Source organism: Alosa alosa, chromosome 8, assembly GCF_017589495.1.
Source record: "Alosa alosa isolate M-15738 ecotype Scorff River chromosome 8, AALO_Geno_1.1, whole genome shotgun sequence".
Classification (NCBI taxonomy): domain Eukaryota; kingdom Metazoa; phylum Chordata; class Actinopteri; order Clupeiformes; family Clupeidae; genus Alosa; species Alosa alosa.
Genome location: NC_063196.1, coordinates 12,699,370 through 12,724,781, shown reverse-complemented (window position 1 = coordinate 12,724,781; position 25,412 = coordinate 12,699,370). Strand labels below are relative to the sequence as shown.

The 25,412-nt window shown below is 41.8% G+C and overlaps 1 protein-coding gene across 1 annotated transcript; it reads left to right on the top strand.

Annotated features, from left to right (window-relative positions):
• The first annotated feature begins 77 nt into the window (after window positions 1-77).
• Window positions 78-24,686, top strand: LOC125299336 (potassium voltage-gated channel subfamily S member 3-like). Its single transcript, XM_048250575.1, has 3 exons — window positions 78-502; window positions 1,439-2,992; window positions 24,571-24,686. Exons 2-3 carry the CDS (start codon window positions 1,486-1,488, stop codon window positions 24,684-24,686), a joined length of 1,623 nt encoding a protein of 540 aa, XP_048106532.1. The 5' UTR covers window positions 78-502; window positions 1,439-1,485.
• Window positions 24,687-25,412: the final 726 nt, after the last annotated feature.

The window sequence follows — 25,412 nt, the reverse complement described above, 5'->3', positions numbered from 1 at the left end:
CAGAAACCGGATAATATAATTTGGGCAATAAAAACCCAAATTGAAAGCGTGGTTATTACAGCTGTAGACTATCGTAATCAAATCTAAGTGCCACACAGATGATTCTAACATCTGCGTAATTGCGGCCAAAGATATTTTTATATATAGTTAAACGCTTAATAAAATAAATCAAAAGTCAAGTCATATGGCAGGTAGGCTATTGTGTTCGTATTTTGTGTAAGGGGAACTTTTAATCTGATTATATATTTTTTTCCAATTCATATCTTGTGCTGGTTGAGTCCGTTCCGCCCACTTTGAGCCCGGGTAAGACAGCCTGCGCATACTAGCCCAAGTAAAGTATCAATCCTGAGGGGACGGACCATGAGGAAGGTCTTCAGATGTGCGGAACTGCGTGCTGACTCGACGTGGGGTACGCGGTTTGGTGGACGAAATGGCTGCAACAGCTTCTTCGCTATATCTGCACGGACCTCCGGAACATAGACAACATTAAATGAGAAATACGGTAGGTTATGTTTAACATTTTGGAGGCGTCTACATATCTTGTACTATTTTCAAACTATTGCAAAACTGTGTTTTGTTATTATGGGCGTGTGTTCTCGCGTTTGCTCTTTGGTAGCCGCAACTTACATAATTCTAATGCACTACGATAATACTGGCCTACCAGTATTTTACAGATGTTTAGCACAATCGAGAATATAAGTGTGGTTCATTATTGCATGAAAAGCTATTCAGTTTAAAGTAGTAAAGTGATGTGATTTAATTACCCCGCCCACCCACTCGCCCTTAACCATCAGTTAACTTAGAAACAGGCACCTTACTTTGGATAGACAATAGCAATATATCATAGAAGTGAACGGCAAAAATCTGAACTGGAGTAACTCAACATTAGGCATATGTTTAGTGTTCTAAAGACGTCAAATAGGTCGTTTTAGTTACCAAAATGATAGCTAAGGAGCGAATGGATCGCTATGAAAACTATTCTTTCATTATACAACTAAACGCGACAAAATACTCAAAATAACTGAGCCAGCTCTATAGCCTAGGCCTACTTATGTGATCTCAATGGCGATGCAGCGTTTGTTTGCACCTCCAAACAGCATGACTTACCTGGTTACCGCCCCAAAACGCCCACAAATGGCCATATGTTTGTGTGAAAGAATATCATAAGTCAGTTTTGACAGCTCGCATTCTGGTCTCTCTGTATCCTTACGTAGCTTCTGATCACCGTTTATAGTAATTTATCTGTGACCTAATAGTCTTATGTTTCCAATATTAACAATTATTTACCTTAATAAACATAGCCTACAAGTGCACACTAAGATTTATATCCAAATGCATGATTCATGAATGCATGAAAATGGTGAATTTGACAGTTGACATATGCTGCTGTTAAAAATAAAGTTTTATGTTCACTTAAATAATCTTTTCCTCTCTGTAGATGGATAAGTGAAACAAGCCAACTCCATCTATCTACCCAACTTCTCAATGCCCCCCAACAACGGCACAATGGTTTACGGCCAGATACTCCACAGCCGCGGCCGAGAGGAAGACCAGGTCAACCTCAACGTGGGCGGGATGCTGCACAAGGTGGACAAGAGCACGCTGATGCGCTTCCCGCAGACGCGCCTTGGGCGCCTGCTGTGCTGCCACACGGAGGAGGCTATCTTGGAACTGTGCGATGACTACAGTGCAGCTGACCAGGAGTACTACTTTGACCGCAACCCCGGCATCTTCCGCTGTGTGCTAAACTTCTACCACACGGGCCACATTCATGTGATGGAGGAGTTGTGCGTGTTCTCGTTCAACCAGGAGATCGAATACTGGGGCATCCAGGAGCTATACCTGGCCTCATGCTGTAGCAACTGGTACCAGGAGCGCAAGGCGTACATCGAGGACCGCGACTGGGACGTGCGTAGCGATGACCCACAGCCCAGCTTGGACTCGTCCTTCGAGGAGCTCTCGGTGCTGGAGAAGGACCTGGAAAAGTTCAAGGGTGCCTGGTGTGCGGACATCCGGCGCTACGTGTGGCTGACCCTGGAGGACCCAGGCTACTCGCTCTCGTCGAAAGTGATTACGGCGGCATCGCTGAGCGTGGTGCTCACCTCCATCGTAGCCATGTGCGTGCACAGCATGCCCGAGTTTCAGCGCGTGGACGCCAGCGACCGGCCGGTCGAGGACCCTGTCCTGGCCATCCTGGAGGTGGTCTGCATCATTTGCTTCTCGGCCGAGTTCGCCGTGCGACTGGTCGTGGCGCCCTCGCCCCGCAAGTTCCTTGCCAACCCTCTCAACATGATTGACTTTGCGTCCATCCTGCCATTCTACATCACGCTGGCGTTCGAGACCATCGACAAGGAGCGGGGCGAGGAGGAGAGCGAGAACCTGGAGAACGTGGGCAAGGTGGTGCAGGTGCTACGGCTCATGCGCATCTTCCGCATCCTCAAGCTGGCGCGCCACTCGGTGGGGCTGCGCGCGCTGGGCGCCACGGTGCGCCACAGCTACGAGGAAGTGGGCCTCCTCATCCTCTTCCTCTCCGTCGGGATCTCCATCTTCTCCGTGCTCATCTACTCGGCCGAGAAGGAGGACGCCGACTCGGACCTCGGCACCATCCCGGTCGGCTGGTGGTGGGCCACCATCACCATGACCACCGTCGGCTACGGCGACACCTGCCCCGTGACGACGGCCGGCAAGCTCGTGGCGGCGCTCTGCATCATCTGCGGCCTGCTCGTGGTGGCCCTGCCCATCAGCATCATCTTCAACAAGTTCTCTAAGTACTACCAGAGGAACAAGGCCATGGACGCCAACCTGGCCGAAGCCGACAAGCCGCCAGACAGTCCTTACATGCACATCCGAGAGCTCTACGGTCAGAGCCTGTACCCCTTCCTTGGTGGGATCTCCTTCAAAAGCAGCGACAGCAGCGGTGGGGATGACACGGACGCGTCCAGCCTCCAGGACGTCGAGGCTGTATGTGACGTGGACGCTCCAGAAAAAAGGAGCCGGCTTTTTTTTTTTTTTTTTTTTCCTTTCCATTTCCTTGTTGCTATCTGGCTTCTGTGGCGAGACACACTTTACTGCTGAAAGCACTTTCCTCAGGGCTAATAAAATATCTCCTCTACCAGCCTCGACACAATAGCGGCATCTTCTCAGAATGCAGAGATGTCTTCTTACATTTTCAGTTTGCGCTGACTGATGTTCACAGGAAATGTGATTCTTTATTTTGTGCCTCAACCCCCCCCCAATTGGAGTATGCACACTGGATGGACAATGGCAGGAAGCCAAAACAACTTAATTGAAAACTTGCAGTGTGTCCATTTTCCTCTCAACTGACAGCAAACGGGGAGATTGTCAATCTGTACCCTTCAATTATAGGCCTAATCTGTCTGCCCGGAAACTGTCCACGGTGAGTCACAAATTGCAGACATCAGATGCAAAGCAAACCGTGTCAAAGTTATCAGCAACGGAAGGAATCTGGAAGGCAAGCCCAATCCCAACTCATCCCAAAAAAAGCACCTCTTTCGGCATTGTGTGAATAGATGTTATTGATTGAATTTGGCTTGGACAACTGCATGAGTTAAAGCATCCTCACTTCACCCCTGAACCCACTCTATGCATTATATTGATGGTACTAGTCATTATGACCTCCCATGGAGAGTATTTGCTCTTCATATGGTTAAACCTTTTGGAATGTGATTGCAAAGCCTGTGACACACACACACACACACACACACACACACACACACACACACACACACACACACACAGACAAGGACACAGATCCACTGATACACCATCCTCCAAACAAATGCTGGCATGGCATGCTCCCAGTAAAGGGCTGAAGAACAGAAATGGTAAATGAATAAAGAGATTTGCCCGAGGTTAGAATTGTGGTCCTGGATCATTATTGCTAAGAGTGATGTTACTTTGTGAGGCATCGGAGCTCTGTGCTCATCTTCCAAAAAGTGTTCTTTTGTTGTTCAGTTGCGTTTTGTTGTTGTTGTTGTTGTTGTTAGATTGTTTCAGTCGTTTCTTAGAGCTTCTGCTCTGCTATGCAGTGAATCTGAGAATGAACATTAAGGCCCATTTCACACTGCCTGTATTGTATGTGCGTTGTGAAGGCCGTGTTACCTGTTGATTTTTCAATTCAGTGCCAATGTGAACAGGTTAGAGCAATCATACTGTCTGCGTGAAGCGCACACACTCGCACTCTACACAACGCATGCAGTGTGATACTGGCCTGGGCCTCTGAGTTTGCGTTACACTGCCTTACCAGTCGATTTTCAAGTTCACAGTTTCTTGTTAACAGTTAGAGCATTCACTTTGCGTGCTTGAGACACGCATGTCTCAGGTGTGGTTTAAGTGTGTGGCTCAAGTGTAAAAACATTTGGATTGGCAGTAGCATTGTCACAGCTGTAATGTTGGCAATGTGAATGCACAAGTGAATGTGAACTGCAGCAGTAGTGCAATGCAGTCACCAAGGTACCCAATGTAGCTGAACTGCTGTGGCTCTGCAGCGATACCCTCGATGTTCTGCGCAGGTAATGTGAACGCTTTATTAACCTGTTGGCATGAGATGAAAATCAACGAGTATCGCCGCCATAAGGCAACACCCAAGTAGGCAATTGGAAACGGACCTAATGTCCAATGTCACTCTGATTGGTCACTGCCAATACCAGGTTCACTAAAATTCTGTAATTCTGTTGGGCTGTATTTTTTGGCTGAAAGGTTCTGTACAGACCTGCCAATCACAGCTCTCTGGAGGTGCCTCCATGTGTTCCTGTGTGCGGTCCACTTCCTGTATTGATTGCCTGCCAGGAGACGTCATGTATGCATGGCTAGGTCTCCATTATCAGTGAGCAGCAGGCAACTCACTGCAGTAGTCAACAAAAAACAAAAAAACATGTCCGGTAAGCACTTCAGTTCGGGAGCATAATGAAAATGCATTGTTTCAATATTTTTATAGCATACAATATTCCATATTATATCAGAACTTTTATTAGGCTACATATGCTTACATTCCTCCTCCCCTGGATATATGTAAACAAATATGCAAAAACATCTGAAACGCAGAATGTTCAGCATATATTTATTTATTTTCATTGTGTGACAACAGGATTTGTTACATGAAGGTGCCTTAATATCCCTGTTAATACATTAGGAGATCTGGAGTTAATAGATCCCCTCACTTGAGTTCTCAGTTCTTTTACATCGCCACTATAGCATTCCATTTCAGTCTGCATCAACATGCACCATGGCACTAAACCACTATTCAGAAGCAATATTCAGTAGGAAAGTTACTATGCCAAACAGTTTGAGTTTGAAAGACAGAAGGCACATTTGGTCCAAACTACTTTGTCAGACTTTGCATCGACCAGTTCAGTTTAATTTCCCGTTGCCCTAGAATGGCTTCAGTGCATTAGCCCATCCTCATTAGTCTCAATACTGTCGCTGTAAGCACAGAATATTTTTGTTTTGATGGGAGGATGGTCAATATTCTCTTATGTCTTTATCCCTCAAAGCTACCATAATCCATTCAGCTATTGGCTTTGTGTCTGTGTGTTTTAAAAGGGACTAAATCTTGCTCACCGTGTTATCTCGCCCTCGCACTCTTCATGACTGGAAGAGTTTTTTATATTTTACATCATTCTCTGGATGGATAGTCACCGTGGGTTATAGAAGCGAGAGGGAAACTGGCCTCTCTTTCCTCAGAAACGATGTGCCTTGTGCTTCCCTCGCAAAGTCCGGGAATGCTGATCAAGCTGTTTTTATAAAGTGCTGGAGGTTGAAAGTGATAAAGTGATTTTCCCATGACAAAACAAATGTGAATGTAGATATGAGAATGGGCCATGTTTCATAAGTAAAGCGTGTGTGTGTGAGAAAGGGAGGGACGAAGGTAATGAAGACTCAATGAAGGACATGGGTCCACTCAGCACCAAATGAGATCTCTCTCCAACCAGCTTATTTCACTCCTCCATTATTTTCCCGACTGCCACTGGTAATCATATAAGTCTCGGGTGCCAGCGAGGCTCGCCAGTGGACTTCCCTCACTGTCTGCGGGTCACCATCAACCCAAGACAGAGAGTGTGTCTGAGTGCCCTGTACACTGTCTTGGTTTGTAGATGTAGCTCTGCTCATGTTGGGCTATTGACCAGCAAATATTTACTGAAGACTTGCATTATTATGCACAGGCTAAAAAGTCCTCTTGCACATACAGTTAAGAACAAAATTATTCATACCCCTGGCAAATATTGATGTAATGTTGAATTTCTCTTGACCAATATCTTTGTTCTGACTGAAAATGACCCTGCCACATGCCAAAAGGTTGTAAGACAATGTGGTAGAAACATGGAATCCAAAAAATAATCATTTTTATCTTTTTTTAATTTTTTTATGAAAAATGGCATGTCCACAATTATTCATACCCTTTTTAAATAATCAATGTAAACATCTTTATTTACCACCAAAGCTCTCAAAATGGTTCTTATAGTACCTACCAAGACTCTCCATGTCTCCACAATGGTTTTAGACTGCACATTTTTAGCAGCAATCTGGGTTTTGAGGCAGGAACGATTATTTGCCATCGCTTTGGCCTTGTGCTAACTTTTTTGACTGATTGAGGTCTGGACACTGGCTGGGCCAACAATGTTGACATTGTTCTCTGTTAACCATTTCTTGCCTTGTTTAGCTGTATGTTTTGGATCATTGTATGGTTTAATGGTCCAATGATGCCTATTGGGGCAGGTCTCTTGCTTATTTTTTTTATGCCAATCTCAGGCCATGTCCCTGGGTCAAAAAGAAATCCAGCGAAAGCTAACTTCTTTGTCCAGGTGTGCCCTTATAAAGGTTAAGCTGAGTTGTGCATGTTTGGAGAAGAGTCCATGATCCATGATCAGCATCCAAGATGACCAAGTGATCCATTTTGAGATGGAGTCCAAATTTCAACCACCAAAACACCGTCCACAATGTGGAGAATAGCTATAGAAATGTATTAAGTCTTGGGTGTTTTTTTAGACAATGGAACCTGGTGAACTTCTCAAAGTAAATGGTAACACTAAAACAAAGGGCTACATTGAGATTTTTGGTGGAAAAGATAAGGCAGTCTGCCGAGAGACCTGCCCCAATGGGCATCATTGGACCACTAAACCACACAATGATCCAAAACATACATCCAAACAAGGCAAGAAATGGTTAACTAAGAACAATGCATCAACATTTTAGAGTGGAGCCAGAGTCCAGACCTCAATCCGTCAAAAAAGTGAGCACAAGGCCAGAGTGATTGCAAACTAGATGTACCGCATAGCGGTACAAAATATGACCGCCGCTCAGTCCTGTACATCCGTTCCGCGAAAATAAATCACACTTCAATTTGTCTCCATATTTTACTCCATCCCCCACTCTTGAAACTTTTGTGTATGCTTGTTTGGCATGCCTGAGTGTGTGTGTGCGGCTGCACAGAAAGTAGCCTACTGGTGCTGAAAAGGTGAATAGATTGTAGAATAGCCAAAGAAGATGTAGCATTGTTATAAAACCTTTAAAATCTCTAAACAATCACAAGTAGGGCAGTTCATCACAGTTCATCCATTGCAACTGGATTGATGAAAGGTCACTTACACCTGTAGGCTACATTGTATTTGGGAAAAGCAAAAGGTATCAGCATAATGTTATTTATTTATTTATGTATTTATTTTTTATGTATTTATAAACAAAAACATCTCTGTCAGTTCCATGCCGTTTTCAACAGCTATCAAAAACAAAGGTCATTTTTGGATGGATGGATTTTTTTGTGAATGTTTCTTCTTCTACATAAGATTTTAGTCATCTTTAGTTCATGTAATACTTTTATTGTCAATGCACAAATTAAGTAACAGTAGTCTGAAACGTTATTGTTAATGCACAAATTAAGTAACAGTAGCCTAGTCTGAAACGAAATGCTGTTTTACATCTAACCAGTGGTGCAAATAACTGACATGTCCAAATGGGCCTTGATGAAATGCGTCGCTAGAGACTGTTCATACACATTTTAACGGGCCAAAGTTGAAGAGCTTTTGTCCGTTATTGTTAGTGCAAATATAGGCTGATTCATGTTCCCTTGCATTGTTTAACTGAGGTCCATGGCTAGTCTGGCTTTCATCAGACCAAGCTCAATCTTTTAAGAAATCAAAAATAAATAGCTGGCAGATCTGGCTGGGTTCACCCAGCCTAGTCCATAGGCACCCGATATTGTTTAATTATCCGATTGAGATATACACGCTCTGGCTATTCTAAATGCAAAAATGCATCAGGGAGTTATGACAAAACGGTAACTAACAAACTAGATCCTAATTGAAAGCTGTTAGCTTCCCTAAGCTACAGGTAAGATTATAAGGTAGGCCTATTTCCAACATAAATGGTCATAGGCTATGCTGGCGACACAAATAAAAATCTCCTTTGAAACCAATGGCTTCGCCTTTACAGTATCAAGCGGACTTAAACTGTCATATCGTATTTAAAAGTTGTAATAACATTCACGCAGCTCCATGAGTCAAGGAAAGCGAATGAAGTAGCCACTTCTAAATGGGACCCACTACACAGTAGCTTAAGGTGTGTTGCTAAAGCAGCCATAATGAAATGAAGGTGTCATTGTTTGATACTACACACACACGTGCTTTTTAATTTCACAGACTACAACTACCAAGCTGTAATCAAAGCACATCGATTCCCCTCTCACACCCTGCACGACTAAAAAAAAATAAACAGGCGCCTCAGTCTCACGCATGTATAGGCAAAACTGTATCAGACCGGTGTAACGTTGGTAAATCTTCCATTGCACAGAATGATTTTGTAGCACGTGCAATAAATGACAGTCGAAAGATACAAACAGTGCTGCTATCAATTTGCTTGGTATAACCGCATTTATAGTTTTCTACAAATGCAATAAATCAAATGCCTCCATCACTCAACCAACGCTTAACGGTAACATTACCTAGGTCCTTATTGATATTACAAGATTAACGCATTCTGCAGTAAAAACCAAGCATGTCCGATAAACATCCTCAGATTTATTTCGGCTTCAAGAACAAATGGGAATTACACTTCATGTGAACATCGGCCCTATCCTTATTAGATGTTCGCTGCTATGTAAATTACAGTCCTTGTATGGGCGCCCATTGTTTTTCCAACCCACTTTTAACTTCCAACAAAATTACGCCTCACTGCAACGATCAGCCATCTAGTGGACAAACGACTACTTCACCGCCAATACTGAAAAATGCAGCCATGATGATGATGATGAATATTTATTTTGGCTTTCTTTAATCCTACTGAATTTGTAATTATGTATAGGCCGCGTTCTAATACCGATAGTATGTGGGTGCCTGTGTGTGTGCATGTGTATATGTGCACCGCCATTTACAGGCCAATGAGTGTACAGTCACTAAATGTACACATAACCTAATGAAAATGAAATTTTTCCGTAAAAGTCTAGTGGGGCTACATACCCACCAAATTTCATGTATACGTGGTTCGGTGTCCCGGTATCTATGACCAAAAATTCAGGGAGTAGATGACTGGAAAAATTTTGAATTGTGTGCATGTGTGCGTGTACAAATTTATGTTTATGTGTGTGGGTGTGTGTGTGTGTGTGTGTATGTGCGTGCTTGTGTGTTTGCCTATGTTTGTGTGTTTGTGCATGTGCATGCACGCGCATATGTCTACTGTGTGAGTATGTGTCATAATTATGATTACTGTAAATGTATGTGTGTGCGTGTGTATCTGTTTATGCACATGTGTGCACATGGAATGGGGTTAACATGACCCTGGAGGCAAACATACGGAAAAATTGGTCATCCTAGGCCCTACAGTTCTCAAGATATTCACAGAGAACTGTGTCTGCCCTACCCTCCTTTCGGGGTCCAGTCCAGAGGGGGGCTACAGATCAAAACGAAGAATGACGGTTCCATGCTATCCATGTGGGGGTACATGCCCACCAAGTTTTGTGTACCCGGTCTTTCAGTGTCGGGAATCTTTGTTGGTGTACGCCACTAAATGTACACATAAATTATTTTATTTGTAAGGGCCCCATGAACGAAAGTACACAAAACTTGGCATGCATTCGGAGGGTGTCATAATGATCCTACACTTTTAATTTCGTGCAGTTTGACCTTGTCAGCCAGAGATATTGTGATGAAAACACCTAATTTTTGCTTTTAATTTTTTAACTAGGTGGCTTATACATGAAATAAGTGGTAATGGGATGGGTTGACATGCCCCCCCTTAAGACCAACATACATAAAAAAAAGGTGGACCTCCTAGGCCCTACGGTTCTCGAGATATTCACAGAAAACTGTCTCCAGCCACCTACAGGCCAGTTGGTGTATAGTAACATCACGTTTTCATCACAAAATCTCTGGCTGACAAGGTCAAAACTGCACGAAATTAAAAGTGTAGGATCATTATGACACCCTCCGAATGCATGCCAAGTTTTGTGTACTTTCGTTCATGGGGGCCTTACAATAAAATAATTTATGTGTACATTTAGTGACGCACACCAACAAGGATTCGGGACACTGAAAGACCGGGTACACAAAACTTGGTGGGCATGTACCCCCACATGGATAGCATGGAACTGTCATTCTTCGTTTTTTGATCTGTAGCCCCCGCTGGACTGGACCCCTAAAGGAGGGTAGGGCAGACACAGTTTTCTGTGAATATCTTGAGAACTGTAGGGCCCTAGGATGACCAATTTTTTCCATTATGTTTGCCTCCAGGGATCATGTTAACCCATTCCATGTGCACACATGTGCATAAACAGATACACACGCACACACATACATTTACAGTAATCATAATGACATGACACATACTCACACAGTAGACATATGTACGCATGCATGCACATGCACAAACACACATACGCAGGCAAAACACACAAGCACACATACACCCACACACATAAACATAAATTTGTACACTACACATGCACATAATTCAAGAATTTTTCCCATCATCTACTCCCCTGAATTTTTGGTCATTGATACCGGGACACCCGAACCAACGGGGTACATGAAATTGGCTGGGTATGTAGCCCCACTAGACTTTTAAGGAAAATTTTCATTTTGTCCCGGGGACCACCACTACCCACCCCACCCCACCGGCTGGGCCCCGAACCAAAAAAAAAAACAAAACAGTTTTTTCTAAATAACTACATGAACCGTGGGTGAGGATGCACTGAGGATGAAGAATCTTTTTATGGTATGTTGGTCTCAAAGGGCCCACATCAACCTGGCTAATAATCACTCATTTGTGATTTGCACCCCCCCCCGGTAAAAAATGAAAATGCAATATTATTCTGCTTTAATTGCCCCCTATCTTCCGTTAAGATGTTCAGAACTGCATCAAATTTTATGTGTATGATTGACCTGGCATTCTCTGGGGTATGCCAAGTTTCAGAGAATTTCATCCATGGGGGTCTAAAAATTAGGTTATGTGTACATTTAGTGACTGTACACTCATTGGCCTGTAAATGGCGGTGCACACATATACACATGCACACACACAGGCACCCCTACATACTATTGGTATTAGAACGGGCCGATACATAATTACAAATTCAGTAGGATTAAAAAAGAAAGCCAAAATAAATATTCATCATCATCATCATGGCTGCATTTTCAGTATTGGCGATAAGCAGTCGCTTGTCCACTAGATGGCGCATCGTTGCAGTGAGACGTAATTTTGTTGGAAGTTAAAAAGTGGGTTGGAAAAACAATGGACGCTCCTACAAGGACTGTAATTTTACCGCAGCGGACATCTAATAAGGATAGGACGATGTTCACATGAAGTGTAATTCCCATTTCTTCTTGAAGCCTAAATAAATCTGAGGATGTTTATCGGACATGCTTGGTTTTTACTGCAGGTAATGCGTTAATCTTGTAATATCAATAAGGACCTAGGTAATGTTACCGTTAGCGTTGGTTGAGTGATGGAGGCATTTGATTGATTGCATTTGTAGAAAACTATAAATGCGGTTATACCAAGCAAATTGATAGCAGCACTGTTTGTATCTTTTCGACTGTCATTTATTGCACGTGCTACAAAAAAATCATTCTGTGCAATGGAAGATTTACCAACGTTACACGGGTCTGATACAGTTTTGCCTATACATGCGTGAGACTGAGACGCCTGTTTATTTTGTTTTAAGCGCGTGCATGGTGTGAGAGGGGAATCGATGTGCTTTGATTACAGCTTGGTAGTTGTAGTCTTGTGAAATTAAAAAGCACGCGGTGTGTGAAGTATCCAAACAATGACACCTTCATTTCATTATGGCTGCTTTAGCAACACACCTTAAGCTACTGTGTAGTGGGTCCCATTTAGAAGTGGCTACTTCATTCAAGGCTTTCCTTGACTCATGGAGCTGCTTGAATGTTATTACAATTTTTCGCCCACGATATGGCAGTTTAAGTCCGCTTGATACTGTAAGGCGTAAGCCATTGGTTTTTCAAAGGAGATTTTATTTGTGTCACAGCATAGCCTATTGACAATTTATGTTGTAAATAGGCCTACCTTATAATCCTACCTGTAGCTTAGGAAGCTAACAGCTTTCTATTAGATCTAGTTTGTTAGTTACCGTTTTGTCATAACTCCCTGATGCATTTTGCATTTAGAATAGCCAGAGCGTGTATATCTCAATCGAACCCAGCCTGATCTGCCCGCTATTTATTTTTTTGATTTCTTAAAAGATTGAGCTTGGTCTGATGAAAGCCAGACTAGCCATGGACCTCAGTTACACAATGCAAGGGAACATGAATCAGCCTATATTTTACCACTAACAATAACGACAAACGCTCTTCAACTTTGGCCCGCTAAAATGTGTATGAACAGTCTAGCGACGATTTCATCAAGGCACATTTGGACATGTCAGTTATTTGCACCACTGGTTAGATGTAAAACAGCATTTCGTTTCAGACTAGGCTACTGTTACTTAATTTGTGCATTAACAATAACGTTTCAGACTACTGTTACTTAATTTGTGCATTGACAATAAAGTATTACATGAACTAAAGATGACTAAAATCTTATGTAGAAGAAGAAACATTCACAAAAAATCCATCCATCCAAAAATGACCTTTGTTTTTGATAGCTGTTGAAAACGGCATGGAACTGACAGAGATGTTTTTGTTTATAAATACATACATAAAAAATAAATAAATAAATAACATTATGCTGATACCTTTTGCTTTTCCCAAATACAATGTAGCCTACAGGTGTAAGTGACCTTTCATCAATCCAGTTGCAATGGATGAACTGTGATGAACTGCCCTACTTGTGATTGTTTAGAGATTTTAAAGGTTTTATAACAATGCTACATCTTCTTTGGCTATTCTACAATCTATTCACCTTTTCAGCACCAGTAGGCTACTTTCTGTGCAGCCGCACACACACACTCAGGCATGCCAAACAAGCATACACAAAAGTTTCAAGAGTGGGGGATGGAGTAAAATATGGAGACAAATTGAAGTGTGATTTATTTTCGCGGAACGGATGTACAGGACTGAGCGGCGGTCATATTTTGTACCGCTATGCGGTACATCTAGTTTAAAAAGGGTATGAATCATTTTGGACTTGCCATTTTTCATAAATGCATATGCAAATGCAAATGCATAAAAACAATAATTTTTTTTGATTCCATGTTTCTACCACATTATTTTACAAACTTTTGCCATGTGGCAGTGTCATTTTCAGTGAGAACAAACATATTGGTCAAGAGAAAATCCACATTACATCAATATTTGCCAGGGGTATGAATAATTTTGTTCTTAACTGTATACCTTAACAAAAAATGGTATCTGCATAACAGACATATTTATATCAATTTCGACCAATACTGTCAGCAAACAGACGTATATTAGGCTATAATGATAAGGAAATTGTTTAATTTTAGACTTAATACTTTTAAATACTTTTAAACCATATTTGTTATGTCAGAGTTCTGATAACAACACATCTTTCTATGCATATACAGGACTATAAGCCTTTGCTTTACTAACATAACATTATATTCAAATTAATGTACATCGACGGATCCTTCAATGCGTTTTCCACTGTATCTTGGATCTAGAAGACCTCTTTAGTCCTGTTTGCAGCTTGGTAAGCAGAGCCTGTGCTGTTAACTTTGGGGGTTATATCACCGGCTATGTCCACAGAAACTCCACAGGGGCACGGGTCAGTGGAGACCCTGCCCTTCATGGATTTGGGAATTAGCACAGCGTCAAGGGCACATCGATGTTGTGTCATGCCAGATCAGCCCGACACTTATTTGGCCGAGCAGCCGGGGGTAAACATCCAAAGATGCCGTTTCTTACTGGAAGAAAAGGATTTTTCACCACACTCTGAAAAAAACCCCACTGCTCTTGAACACACACTAATTGTTAGCTCTAAGTCACTCGCCTGATGTCACTGAGGTGAAAGGGGACAGCCAACATTTTTCATTATTCATGCTCACGATGGCAATGAAGCCCCTTGACCTTTATATTGTTAAAACCACACTCCAGTGGTTCATGCATCAGAGTGTGTATTTAGCAGAATTGACATTTGAACAGAGCTCACAACAGGTTTGTATTGTTGGCTTATTTGTGATAGGCTAATTGTCTATGTATTAAGCATTCAATGTTGATGTGAAATATATTTACATGCTTGTTATATATTAAATATATTTCACTTTCTTAAAAGTGTTTTTGGCTGTAGAGACTGTATATGTCCTTGCCCATCTTGTGGGTGATACATTATTCTACCTCTATGAGAAATATGCCTTATGGTACTGTACATTACATTTATAGGATATTACATTTATTGCCATTGAGATGAGTTTTACACCTCACTAATTCCCCTGCCATAAAACCACTGTATGTGAAGGACACAAAATATGCTTCATTGCAGCTCTCCATGGCAATTTCCTCCACTTTCACATAATTTTCTGCAACCATAATGAGAAATTTTCTACTTTGACCGTACCATGAGGAAGCAACAATGTTTAACAGACAGCTGTTGTGTTGGAGAGTTTAAAGTTTGGAGTTTGGAGAGTAAAAAATTGTGCTTCCCACAAGCTTTCCACATAATCATTTATTTTTCTATCCTTACTGTGTGCTCTGTCTAATTTCATAACTGTTGCTACTAGAGCAACCGTTTTGACACTAACTGCAATCTTACATCGTAAAGACTGCACATAATGATAGAATAGCATACAGTGCATCCGGAAAGTTTTCAGACCCTTTAAAATTTTCCATATTTTGTTATGTTTCAGACTTATCTTAAAATGGATTTAATAAAAAAAAAATTCCTCATCTCATTACTGCAGAAATGTTCTTGTACCCTTCCCCAGATATGTGTGTTGACACAATCCTGATGGACAATTCTCTTGGCCTCGTGGCTTGGTTTTCACTCTGACATACACCCTCAACTGCGAGACCTTACACCCTCAACTGTGAGACCTTACGTAGACAGATGTGTGCCTTTCCTAATTATGTCCAATGAATTCATTTAGGCACAGGTGGACTCCAATCAAGTTGTAGAAGCATCTCTAGGCCATTGATAGAATTGGGGCAGCCGTGGCCTACCGGTGTGTTCACTGTGTGCTGAGTGTGTTTCACTAATTCACGGATTGGGATAAATGCAGAGACCAAATTTCCCTCACGGGATCAAAAGAGTATATATACTTATAGAAGTAGGATACACCAGAACTCAATTGCAAGCGTTATAATAAAGGGTCTACTTATGTAATTGGGATATTTAAGTCTTTTAATTTTTTATAAATTTACAATTTGTTAAGTATTGTGAGTAGATTGATGAGAAAAATTGCATTTAAAAATGAGTCTGAAATATAACAAAATGTGGAAAACTTGAAAGAGTCTTTCCGGTTGCACTGTACACTGTAGTTAATGTCCTCTGGATCATACACCTCAAATTTGTCCATGCGTCCTCTTTCAAAGGCTGCTCTTTGTGCTAATATATCTCCACCCCATTGGCCCTGCTCCAAGGCGATACGTGTATGTTAGATTCATGACCACAGCAGCAGGAGCCGTCAGACTCCATAATGAAATGTGCACAAAAAACGCCTGGAGCTTTGTTCCAACTTGCCATGGATTTTTCTCTCTACCCCCGCCTTTCATCAAATAGGAAAGAAAGGTCAAGTGTTTCTGTGGACTGAGAAAAGTGGAGAGAGATTTCTACCCCTTTCCCTGCACCCCTTATTCCTTCTCACTTTCCCTGGTAGAGTTAATCAGTTTCCTAGTCGGTGACTAGTACACCCAGCTTAAAAAGTCACTCTATGCATCATTCGTACAGTGACAGGTATTGCATTCCATTTATGTACAGAAAGGTCTAAAGGTAGAGGAAAAATAACATTAAGGTCCATTACTTCACATCCACCTGTCAGAGACCTGCCACAGAGCGGCCCACTGCCTGCGATGGGGGAGTTGTACTTACATTAATTAATTAATTAATTCATCAAGCTGAGGCTTTTGTCCTAAGTGACAAAGCAAAATGGATGTCTACATTTGGCTGGCAATCTATTTACAGTATGCCACTTGTGAAGCAGAAAACCACACCTCCACACAGAGGTAGAGCCATGATTTACCAGCAGCAAAAGAGAAGTTATGATTATTGTGTTAGAATTCGGAGAACAAATTGTTCCATTTGGAACCTTATGTCAAAAAGAGTCTGTTGGAGCAGGGAATGGTTCCCTTAAAGTGAGGATGATAAAGGTGATTGCTAGAACACAATAATGGGGCTTTTGTCCTTAAACCTAGGGAATAAAAGGCTTTAAAGATAGGGGTTTTGGCACTGTAAAACATAATTTACATTTCATTAACATTTCACAAATGTTCTTCTCTCTTATAGAACTTCCCTGAACCTCATTTCACCTTGTCTCCTCCACACAGTGTGTGTAATTATGATAAATTACATTTTCGATCAAGACCTTTGAGGACATGGATATTGTGTACCATTAAACCAAACCTCCACCAATTAAATACAGTAGAGATAAGGACTGAATCCTTTTCCCCCTGAGTAAGTGATTTCCTGGGTCGTGGTACACTAAAGTCTTCATGGGGGGTATTGGCTGGCCTCACTTAATTGGATTGCAGGTTGAATCCACCCTGGACATAGCACCTCATCCCCTGTCCTGGAGGCATAATGGTACTTACCACGGGCTGAGAGAGTTCTGCTAACGTCATAGTTTGGGATGAGGTCATTTGAGGCCAAAAGGGGCCGTGTATTTTGTAGATGTCACTGTTGGCTTTTGTGAGCGCCGAGCAGACTGAGGTGGAAATGGCTGATATGTGTGTTGGTGTGTGTGTGTGTGTGTGTGTGTGTGTCTGTATGCTTGTGTGTTTGTATGTGTGTGTGTGTGTGTGTGTGTGTGTGTGTGTGTGTGTGTGAGTCTGGGGGGAATTATTGAGGGGGGTTATGCTGCAGTGTCGGTAGGATACAAGGGCACTTGATGTCAAGCCAAAGTAAACTTTGACTTAACTCGGAGGAAAGTCAACAGAGCTCTATTTTAGGTCTAAACTTTGGGCTTTAAGTAAGGCTGTTTCTCTGGGTCACACATATAAAAGATAAGAGCTGGAGTTTATGCTCTTAAAAGGCTATACTTTTGTCATTGTCTTTATACGTGACAGGCTCTTGCTTTGTCACTTTCATCTGATCCTATGGAAAGCTTTCTTTCATAATCACAAGTAAAATGATACTTTCCAGCATACATTTCATGAGCTCCAGACAGCAGTATGAGTAGCCTACTGTATACTTTCTAATAAGCAGTTCGCTCAATTATTGGATTAGTGCAACAAGTACACACAACCTGATCACTGCCGGCAAGTTTATAAATGCCCATGTCATCAATCTCAGTTGGATGCCAAGGCTGCAGTGATGGAGGGCTTCCTGCAGTGAGCTTTACTGGATTGAATGGGATGATTAAAGACTGGCAATGGCTCTTTACTTGGCATAGAGATTGAAAGGCCCTCTGGCCTCCATTCAGGAGTGAAGAGACAACAGCTTTTATGGACAGCAGCAAATTAATAGGTCTGTGAGTTTGCATTTGAGACACAAACAGATAAAGTAAGCAAGAGAAAGAGAGGAGAGAGCAACGTGTGTGTGTGTGTGTGTGTGTGTGTGTGTGTGTGTGTGTGTGTGTGTGTGTGTGTGTATGTGTGAGAGAGGGGGGGGCATTCTTCTTAAGGAACTTGAATGTCATTCTGACTTTTGCTGAGAATACATTTACATTTACCAGGATCTGTAGATCAGTTTAGGGAACTCTGAAGAGGAACAGTTGGGTCCTTACCAGCATCTATGTTGGCATATCAAATGAGCTGGGCTCCATTGCTCAAAGTTCTCCTCAGGTGGCTCATAGTCAGAAGCTGTTTTATCCTGAGAGTGGAACGATTGTAATATCACACCAAACAACAACATGCCATACAACCCTGGTTCCAAAAAAGTTGGGACACTGTGTAAAATGTACATAAATCCAGAATGCTATGATTTGTATACATGTAACCATATGTCTAATGGAGAATATTGTGAAGACATCAATTAGATCAATTGTTGAAACAGAGAAATTACATCACTGTCATGATGTTTACCACTATGTTGCATTACCTCTTCTTTTAACATTTATGAACCCAATACACTACTGTAGGTGCTGGAGGTTTGAGAATTCCTTTCCAGATGTACAAGCTAGGCACTAATGCACCCCCATACCATCATAGATGTTGGCTTTTTGCTTTACTAGTCGTACAAACTGTATCTCCACTTAAGACCAAACAGCTCCTTGCCTTCCATGTGACTGTAGTTTATTGCATGCGTCCAGTTTACAGTATGAGCAGTCTGTCTAAGTGTGGAAGTATTCATGAATTCCTTTAGTGCATGAAAACACTCACACATACTTAGCAAATGGCAAATAAAGTCTCTTATCTGTTTGATGTGAACAGACTGTAGCCTCTTAATGAATTGCCCTTTCGTGGTACAGCGGTGCTGTGGACAGTTATGACCAGGTGGCATCATACTTTAAAATGGCACTTCATTCCATAATGGTTCGATACTGCAGGCTCATTAAGAACACACCCAATTCCGAAAACATGTGTTCCATTTGGGTTTGGGGAATTACAGTGGTGTTATTGAGTTTGTTTGCCTTCACAGAGGGTTATACATACAGGAAGCCCCACAGATATGCCAGCATCTCTCTGACAGTGAGAGAGGGGAAGATAAATCGAGGTAGTATACCGCTGATAATTATTCTGACTCCCACAAGCACTCTGGCGCCTGGGGCTATAAAACATTTAAACGAGGATTTTTTCATAATTGCCTTTTTTTTACTGCCCACCTATGTCAACTAGCCCCGTGAGTTATGTGTGTGAGAGTGTGTTTGTCGTGCCATAGACTCTATCTTGTAATTGAACCCACTCAACCTCTCAAAACACCAATAAACCAAATGTAATGAATAATCAATAAGACGATGCAGAGACGCCGGACCCATGTCCCCCCTTATTGGACTGTAATTACTGAAGCTGTGCATTCTTAAGAGAATCTGCTTGAGGTTTATGGGCAATTAGATGGTCTGTATGACACCAGCCTGATTCATTTTGAAAAATAAAATAACAAAAACAACCTCCTCGCCAAGCTTTTGTGTAGTGTATTACCAACAGGCACTGGGGCATTAGATTGTCCAGACTGGTTCAGAGGAGAAGTGATTTTTTACTTTAATTTTATTAACTCTGTGGTATGTGTTCCAAGTTGTTCTTGTATGTTAGTAGGCTAATACTTGTTTTCACTTATAGTTTCCTGACAATATAGGCTGATATAGTGTATGTGAGATGGCTATTTTATGGCTTTTATTTCATCTTAAATGATTATGTGTGAAATGTGCCAAATAGCCTCACTTAAATAAATAAAGCTTTTATGAAATGAAATGGAGGAAAGATTACAGACCGACCATTCTCTCTCTCTCACATAGACACACACACACACACACACACACACACACTCACTCACTCCTCACTCACTCACTCACTCACTCACTCTCTCACACACACACACACACACACACACACACACACACACACACACACTCACACACACACACACACCTTAGTCTGCAGATGCATCATTTAACTAACTTAATTTGATAAACTGCGGTGTCATGCATAGAGCCGTGACACCCTAATGTATAAACTTGAAGAATACAATTTCCCCCACATGGCCTCAACACTTTGGGAGTAAAATGATCCATCCAGGTCAAGAGAGAGAGAGAGAGAGAGAGAGAGAGAGAGAGAGAACTATCTAAGGAGCAGCAAATCTCATTTAGGCTGCGAGAAAGGTTAATGCTTGGCAGTGACAAGCCATCAGTGTGACGAAGGAGCAGGACATCTCTCCCCTCTCTCTCTTTCTCTCTCTCTCTCTCTCTCTCTCTTTCTCAGTGTGCAGTGGTGGCCCGCCGGGGAATTTTCCCCCTTTGTCATTACACCAAGGACAGCAGACATTACCCAGCGACATAGCGCAGCCCGAGATGACTGTGCACCGCAGAGATAAATCTAACTTTAGAGGGAGGCATTAAGATCCTTTTTCACTGCCCTCCATGTCAGACTCTTTGTAGGAACTTGTACTTTCTGTCTTCAGCGCAGTTCGGAAAAAATGGGGCTACTTTATGGAACTGTCTCTACCATCTGTCTCCCAGCCTGTGTTTTTGTGTTGAAAGGTTGGAGCCCTTTAGGAAGTCCTGAGGTAATTGGAATAGAAGTTATGTTTCACACAGAATGTTAGGCCTGGATGTTTTGCATGGGAGTAACTTTATGATTTACCGAGCAAGTGCCAAACAGGACTGTTTCAGGTGGAACGACATGTTTTGGAATGTGAATTTCACTCATGCAACATTGGTGTGATGCAAATCAGCATAGCTAGATTTACATGCTGAAGCCACATATACACTGACATGCTGAAAGCTATCATGAGTGAACCAGCTATCCCAGCTCAAGGTTAACTGGCTATGTGGTGCTTTCAAAACACCTGGCTAAGGTGTTGCTTTTCAAACTTTTCAAATATTTTATATTCTCAAATCTTTCCAGTCATTTTTTGCTCCAGGTTAAATGTTGACATAACCAAATTCCACAACAAAATGTCTGTCTTGTAAAACGTTATGCCTCAGCCTGCTGTCCCCTCTCCTTTGTGTCCTTCCAGCAGTAATTGATTACATATTTATTCACATGGGTAACTTAATGGAGTAGCCACTGGATTCTGACTAATCACAGTGCCCTTTATAATGTATAACATAGATAGACCATTATTAACATAATGCATCCAACACACTTTCTGATATACTTTAAAAATGAGAACCTCCACACTATGGTTCTTGCCAAATTGCACTTTGCTCTCAAAATCTAATAAATTATCTCAAAGTTATCTGAAGGGTTATGCAAACTTTTGGATTTCCCCTTTAGCTGAGGTGGTGAGGGGGATGTTTTTTTTTTTTCTTACTTTGTAATACAAGTAATTTGTCCCAATTTGATCATCAGGGTATAGACTCAAAAGCTGAATGGAAAATTGACCTTTGATGCTGATATAAAGAATGGCATATAATTATTCAGATTATTCAGCAATGTTTATTTCATTAAACAAGTGATAGGAGAGGATAGGACATTTCTTTTCAAAACACTGGGAGGCAACGTCAAAAGAAACATGACTGCTTTTATATTTAGTGTCATGGAATCTGTAAGAATCTGTTTCACGATGAGTCAAGTGGAGTGCAGAACCACAAACTTTTCCTGAATTACCCCACTGTCCTTGATCTCTCTGCTAGCAGCTTGACGGGAGTGTGATGGCATATAATTGAGGCTAATGTGAATTGTAAATGGCTGTAACAAGGCCTGTGCTGGTTTTATAAGCCCTTAAAAGCTTGTGATGAGGCTGCCCTGTGGCACTGCCTCTTGGGCTCACTGTGAGCTCACTTGTTCCTGTGGTGCTTTCTTTAGCTCCCCTTCGGTGCAAAAGAAACAATAGCTGTGATTTATAAGCTAAAAAGTCATTTTCCTTTCAGAAGTGACCTCAAGTTTGATGTATGTGTTATGGGGCTCTCTGTCCCTCCAGAAGGAATCGTTGAATGAGAAAGGAGTTGGTGTGTTTGTACAGACCAGGGTCAGTTTGCCCTCCCTTGCTTGCTGTGAGGTCTGTCTCCGACTCTGGTGTGGGTTCTGTGCCCCCATTGTGTATTTGGCCTTTACTTTACCTGGAGTAAAATCCACTGAGATCCGAGAGAAAAATAAAAACAATGACACCGTGAAAAGAAAACAAACTCTCATGCACTCATTTATAAAGTTCTTACTAAAGCATATCCTGACACAAACGGCAGGTGCAAACTCTAGGGCTTTATCTTTCAATCCAAAGAGCAGTTTAACTTTTTAAGTTAAGACAGCTTATTTTTCTGTGGATATTAAATACAAAATTGGATTTCAGTAATCAATCAATGATTTCATAGACCCTTTTACCTAAAGTGAATTAGAAAGCAATGACTGGATCTCTCTCTCTCTCTCTCTCTCTCTCTCTCTCTCTCTCTCTATCTCTCCTCATTGAGACCATTGAAGACAAATATGCATGTTGACAATTAATCCACAAAGGCTGGCTTGGCAAAGTCAATTAGCTCAGTCATTGACAAGGACATTGAGTGGGCTGTATATCGACTGACCCATCAAAAATAAACATTGCATCAGAGGGTGTTTCTGCACCATAATCAACCAAATCCTGGTGTGCAGAATTCATTACTATAATGAGGAGGGCGAGAGTTTGGATTACCCTGTTTAATTTGATATTGTCACTGATTAAATTATTTCTAAGCAGATTGAGAAAATTAAATGATTTCTTAACTTAACTTTTAACTCTAACTGTGTTGGCAGCATGGTGGATTGAATGTCAAGAGAGATCAATTATTTTCAGCAGCAATGAATGACCCACGTTTCATAACTGAACTTGAATACGATGAGGGGGAGTGTGTGACTTGAAATGGGGGAGCAATACTTGCATTGCCTTGAAGTAGCAGTGAAAGGCATCACATAGTGTTCACAACAATTTACAATAAATATTGAATGAATTAATTTTGTTCCGTAGCAACTTAGGCTAGCCTAGCCAAGGCCTACTACACAACTTTTTTTTGTTAAATGTAACTAGGCTACATATGCAGCTTCGGTGCACAGTCAAGTTTTCCTGGGACACGTAAAGATTTTTTAAAAAAGTAGGCTACACAAGTGCTTTTCTATTGTCTCCACTTCCTTCGTTTCCCATTTCCTCTTTGGAGCAGAGTGAGCTTTTGGACTTGAAGTGTGTCGTGGCTGCTCTTTTGGAAATTACATGGGTCCCAACTGTTCTATAGCCTACCTCGCAAGCAAGGACACATCGGAAAGTGACCTGATATCTTTTGAATGTGACATGTTCCAGCTGTGCTGTATCTTGCAAGGATACATCGAAAAGTGACCCGACATCATCTGCTGGTTGTACATCAATGTCCTCGTGCTCTTCTTCCTCCATTCCCTCATCTAGCAGCTGAACTTGCTTGTGAGGTTGTATTTCGATGTCATCAAGATTTCCCCCCTTGAATTCCATTAGTCGGCCTTGTTCAATTGACATCAGCACCTTACTGATTTTTGCGAGTTGCAACGTTCCCTCTGGCAGTCTGTACCGGTAATATTCTCTGTGGACTACGAGGTCATGTCCTAGGAAATTTGCCAACTGGTCCATTTCTGTTTCGGTCAAATTAATTACTGACAGAGTGGCAACGTGTTTTCTTAACTTAGTGGATTTCAAAGCATCAGGATTCATGTCCAGGCTAAACATGACCATCTTACATCTGAAGAGTCTTCTGAGAGAAGTTTGTGATACTCATCATTCTTGGAGTCTAAGTACGAATTAAGTTTTTTGACATCCTCTGTAAAAGGAAGGATCAACGGAGTGTTCCATTTGGCCTCGTGTATGTTTCTGAGTGCAGTCAAGGATATATAGTCAGACCATCTGGTTTCATGTACCTTCTGGAAATCCACAGCTTGTGCAACCATCTCATCATTTCCACTCATTCTGCCGTTGCTTTCCATAAGTTTCGCAATGTAGTCCTCATAATCAGGAATGGTGGACTTCATCTGAATGGCCTCTTTTTGCTTTTTCTTTATGGATAGCGGCATGCTAACAGAATAACCTTCCGAAGAACTGGATTCTGCAGATGAAGGAATATAATCTTCATCCTCATCTGGAGTTTCAATGGAGTCCTCATAATCAGGAATGGTTGACTTCATCTCAGTGGCACGTGTTGGGAGGTCACTGGTAGAAGGCACATTTTCCAGCTAGGGTGCAAGTACCATCCTCACCCTGAGTGGCACATGTTGGGAAAAAATATGGAATGCTTCACGAATTTGCGTGTCAGCAGGCCATTGCTGATGTTGCTCCTCAGGTACTTCCCAACGCAATAATTTCCTATTGCCCAATGCCCTATGGTCAAGGCAACTGTAGATGATAGCTTGACTGGCCTTACTGTTAGAAAACTTATATCTTAGAGATGATTTTTTTTTCCTTCGTCAGGATGCTCCCAGCAGCAGAAGAAGAAGGATGACCAAGTGAAGGACATCAAACCCAAGCGATACTGGCATTGCTGCATTTTAAACATGGGTTGTGCCACTTCATCTGTTGAAGACTGACCAAGCCTAAATATATTTTTATACAGAGTATTTTAAAAATAATGACTATTATTCTGTCTCCATTATTGTATTATGTCTGCAAAAGTATATGGATGTCTAAGATCACCCCTAGAACCATGCATGTAAAAGATGACGTTCTTTCAAAAGGCTGTTACCTGCATTCATAAAATGAATGATGAATAAGAGTTTTACATAGTTCACCTTTCCAGTTGAAGCACTTGCTTCAGACATCAGGGCCTGAGATGCATTCATGGATCCTGCATGACTCCTGCGAGTGCAGTTGACTCTTGAACGATCCCTGCGAGGCATTTCAGCACCCTGGCCAGAGACCTTGCCAGACATGTTATATCTACTCTATCTAGTTTAGCAAAAGACCTGAGTTTACAAAAATCATGACAGGGGCCCTTACAGGGGGCTCATGCGATTCCTGATTCATACGGTGCATCCATCAGGGCCAGGGCCTCATGGGGATGCTCCATCAGTACTTGCCAATGAGCAGTGGACAGAGTGATGACCCATGGTCCCCTGGGGCCACGCAAGGACTGCAGGAGACAGCAGTGAATCAGCGCCGTAAATCCACTTTAGCATTTCATTCAACTCTCTTGCTCTTTCTCTTTCTCTCTCTCTCTCTCTCTCTCTCTCTCTCTCTTTCCCTCTGTCTCTCTTCATGAGAGAGATAGAGAGAGAGAGAGATGATCAGAGACCATGAAGGAATGAGAGTGTGAG

Excerpts from the sequence above, each read along its gene's own strand:
- LOC125299336 (XM_048250575.1), top strand. The coding sequence starts at position 1,486 with ATGCCCCCCAACAACGGCACAATGGTTTACGGCCAGATACTCCACAGC. Across the intron at positions 2,993-24,570 it reads GGACGCTCCAGAAAAAAGGA|GATGCTCCCAGCAGCAGAAG; the intron begins GCCGGCTTTTTT and ends TTCCTTCGTCAG.